Source organism: Amphimedon queenslandica, unplaced genomic scaffold (genome assembly GCF_000090795.2).
Source record: "Amphimedon queenslandica unplaced genomic scaffold, v1.1 AMPQUscaffold_13470, whole genome shotgun sequence".
In the NCBI taxonomy this organism is placed as follows: domain Eukaryota; kingdom Metazoa; phylum Porifera; class Demospongiae; order Haplosclerida; family Niphatidae; genus Amphimedon; species Amphimedon queenslandica.
The window spans coordinates 362,332-365,994 of record NW_003546294.1 but is presented as its reverse complement, the minus strand read 5'-3'; the positions used below and the strand labels follow the sequence as shown (position 1 = coordinate 365,994).

At 35.5% G+C, this 3,663-nt stretch overlaps 2 protein-coding genes across 2 annotated transcripts in view; both read right to left on the bottom strand.

The window, feature by feature from the left end:
• LOC100641715 (ankyrin-3-like) overlaps positions 1-2,095 on the bottom strand; it is a gene marked incomplete at its 5' end in the record, with an annotated part of 4,786 nt that extends 2,691 nt beyond the window's left edge. Inside the window, one exon of the mRNA XM_019994604.1 lies at positions 4-2,095. Coding sequence (XP_019850163.1) covers positions 4-2,095 — 2,092 coding nt within the window. The remainder of the gene's footprint in view (positions 1-3) is intronic.
• A 592-nt stretch (positions 2,096-2,687) lies between these two features.
• LOC109580962 (ankyrin repeat and SOCS box protein 10-like) lies at positions 2,688-3,443 on the bottom strand. The gene has a single exon (XM_019994603.1). The coding sequence runs from the start codon at positions 3,441-3,443 to the stop codon at positions 2,688-2,690; it is 756 nt and encodes a 251-aa protein (XP_019850162.1).
• Between the last annotated feature and the right edge of the window lie 220 nt (positions 3,444-3,663).

Here is a 3,663-nt window from a genome sequence, read left to right as displayed (position 1 = left end):
CACAGTGTTTATCAATCACAAGATGACGTACAATGTCTACATTCCCTGACTCACATGCTGAATGGAGTGGTTTACTTTGATCATTATCTTCAGCTTCTATATTGCATTCAGTAGAACTGGTAAGAAATTGAACAGTCTCAAAATTAGGATTTAAACATGCCAAATGTAATGGAGTTAAGCCATCCTTCCGCTTAGCATTAACATTACAGTGTTTATCAATCACAAGATGACGTACAATGTCTACATTCCCTGATTGACATGCTAAATGGAGTGGTCTACTTAGAAGACCACTTTTAGCTTCTATATTGCATTCAGTAGAACTGGTAAGAAATTGAACAGTTTCAAAACTACAATTTAAACATGCCAAATGTAATGGAGTTAAGCCATCCTTCCGCTTAGTATCAACATCACAGTGTTTATTAACCACAAGATGACGTACAATGTCTACACTCCCTGATTGACATGCTAAATGGAGTGGTCTATTTTGATCATTATCTTCAGCTTCTATATTGCTTTCAGTAGAACTGGTAAGAAATTGAACAGTCTCAAAACTACAATTTAAACATGCCACATGTAATGGAGTAAAGCCATCCTTCCGCTTAGCATTAACATCACAGTGTTTATTAACCACAAGATGACGTACAATGTCTACACTCCCTGATTGACATGCTAAATGGAGTGGTCTATTTTGATCATTATCTTCAGCTTCTATATTGCTTTCAGTAGAACTGGTAAGAAATTGAACAGTCTCAAAACTACAATTTAAACATGCCACGTGTAATGGAGTAAAGCCATCCTTCCGCTTAGCATTAACATCACAGTGTTTATTAACCACAAGATGACGTACAATGTCTACACTCCCTGATTGACATGCTGAATGGAGTGGTCTATTTTGATCATTATCTTCAGCTTTTATATTACATTCAGTAGAACTGGTAAGAAATTGAACAGTTTCAAAACTACAATTTAAACATGCCACGTGTAATGGAGTTAAGCCATTCCTCCCTTTAGCATTAACATCACAGTGCTTATCAATCACAAGATGACGTACAATGTCTACATTCCCTGACACACATGCTAAATGGAGTGGTCTATCTTGATCATTATCTTCAGCTTCTATATTGCATTTAGTAGAACTGGTAAGAAATTGAACAGTCTCAAAATTAGGATTTAAACATGCCACATGTAATGGAGTAAAGCCATCCTTCCGCTTAGAATTGACATCACAGTGCTTATCAATCACAAGATGACGTACAATGTCTACATTCCCTGATTGACATGCTAAATGGAGTGGCCTATCTTGATCATTATCTTCAGCTTCTATATTGCTTTTCGTAGAACTGGTAAGAAATTGAACAGTTTCAAAACTACGATTTAAACATGCCAAATGTAATGGAGTTAAGCCATCCTTCTGCTCAGCAGTAACATCACAGTGTTTATCAATCACAAGATGACATACAACGTCTACATTCCCTGATTGACATGCAAAATGAAGTGGCCTGGTTTGATAGTTATCTTCAGCTTCTAAATTGCATTTGGTAGAATTGGTAAGAAATTGAACAGTGTCAAAACTACATCTTGCACATGCTACATGTAATGGTGTATAACCATTTATCCCTTTAGCATTAACATCACAGTTTTTGTCAATCACAAGATGGCATACAATGTCTACATTATTAAACTTACATGCATAAAGTAACAATATTCTCTCTTTATAAAGGTTATTTAAAAGTTTCATTATATCTGGTTCTGCTAGTTGCTTTGCTAATGCCATACATTCAAATAAACCATCCTGACTCACTTTCTTTCCTAATATTAAAACTATTTCCTTGTGTCCTTGACATGCTGCATAATGAAGTGGTTTGTTTCCTTCCTTGTCTTTAGCTTCAATGTCACACTGTGGTTTAGATATCAAATATTCTACTATTGACAGTGATCCATTATAACATGCTTTATGTAATGGAGTGGACCCAGTTCGCTCTTCTTTGACATTAATATCACAGCCAGTAGATTCAATGAGATGCTTCACTATTTCTAAATGTTCTTTATCTGTTGCTGCTAGTAGAGGGTGTCTCTCATTATTACTATTAAGGCGGATTTACAATATTACGCTAGTCCTGACGTTACGTTGACGCTGGAATAGAATCTGGTTCTATTCCAGCGGAAAGCATGCATCAAAAGGTCAAATCGCCCACACTTTTGATTAAAAATTGACGGTGCACTGGCCTAATGTCATATTGTAAATCCGCCTTTAATGTTACAGTTTGGTTGTCCTGTTAAATACTCTACTACTGGTAAGTGATTATAAATACATGCCATATACAGCGGAGTATTGCTATACTTATCCTCAACATTAATATCGTGGTTGCATGATTCAACAAGATACTTGACAATATGTACTTGCCCAAATTCTGCTGCAAAATGAATGCTTGTTCTACCCCAAGAATCTTTTGAATAATTAATTTGAGGAAGAGATGTCAAATACTCTACAATTAATAAGTGACCCCAACGACAAGAACAATGCAATGCAGTTGAACCATTACAGTTACTAATATTAACATCCACACCTCTTTCCACCAGACCTTGTACTAATGATAGGTCACCTACAGCATCAAGTAATGGGCTTATATTGTTATCTTTAGTTAATGTTTCACAAAGGCAGTTGGGTTGACTAATAAGATATTTAGCTATTGATACACAACCATATTCAATAGAATAGCTCTGTGTAGAGGAGTGTACCCATCACTATCTAACCTGTTTATATCAAAGCCTAAACTAACAATAGTAGTGAAGTATTCTAGATTACCTGATGTAGCTGCTAAATGAAGTACAGTTGTCCTTCCATCATTTAACTGAAAGTATTCATTATCCATTGGAAAGAGTCTTAGGAGGTATTGAGTGTGTTTATGTTTATTACACGTGTCCATCATATCTCTAAGTGTTATTTTCATTAATAATAATCGAATAACTTGCCAACTAGCAGCATCGTCTATACATTTAATGATATTATCAATACTGAATGGACCATACCCTGAAACAGCTAGTTTCACTATATCAATATGATCAGCTTTACTAGCATAATACAATGGAGATAAACCAGCATTGTTAGTCAATTCAAATATATTATCTGTAGCTGGGGAACGTGACAGTAATAATTGAACACATTCTATTATTCCAGTACTACAAGCTAAATGAAGTGGCTTATTACCATCATTATTATTAACAAAGAGCAATGATACACTGAACGAGGGAATTACAGTCAAAAGACGCCCTAATATTCTTGGCCCGTCAGTATTATTGGTACAACACAAGTGAAACAATGTGTTACCTTCATCATTAGTAGTAAAAGGAGACGCTCCAGCATCAATCAGACTAATAACACGATCAATATCACCTGAAGAATGAGCAGAAAAGAGATCAGTAACAACTTCAACCGCATCCATTTCCTAATTACAAGCCACTCCCTAAAGCCAGTCGCAGAAAGGGGTGTGCTAAGGTTACCTAGCAACTTAAGCATAGATATTAGAGTACAGATATTAGATTTATACTCGACTATCTATGACTTAAGTTAACTTTGTGCTTTTGCACAAAGTCTAACTTGCTATTAATGGTATGCATCTACATGCATCATATTAACTGCATGGTTTCTTTATAAATGAAAGG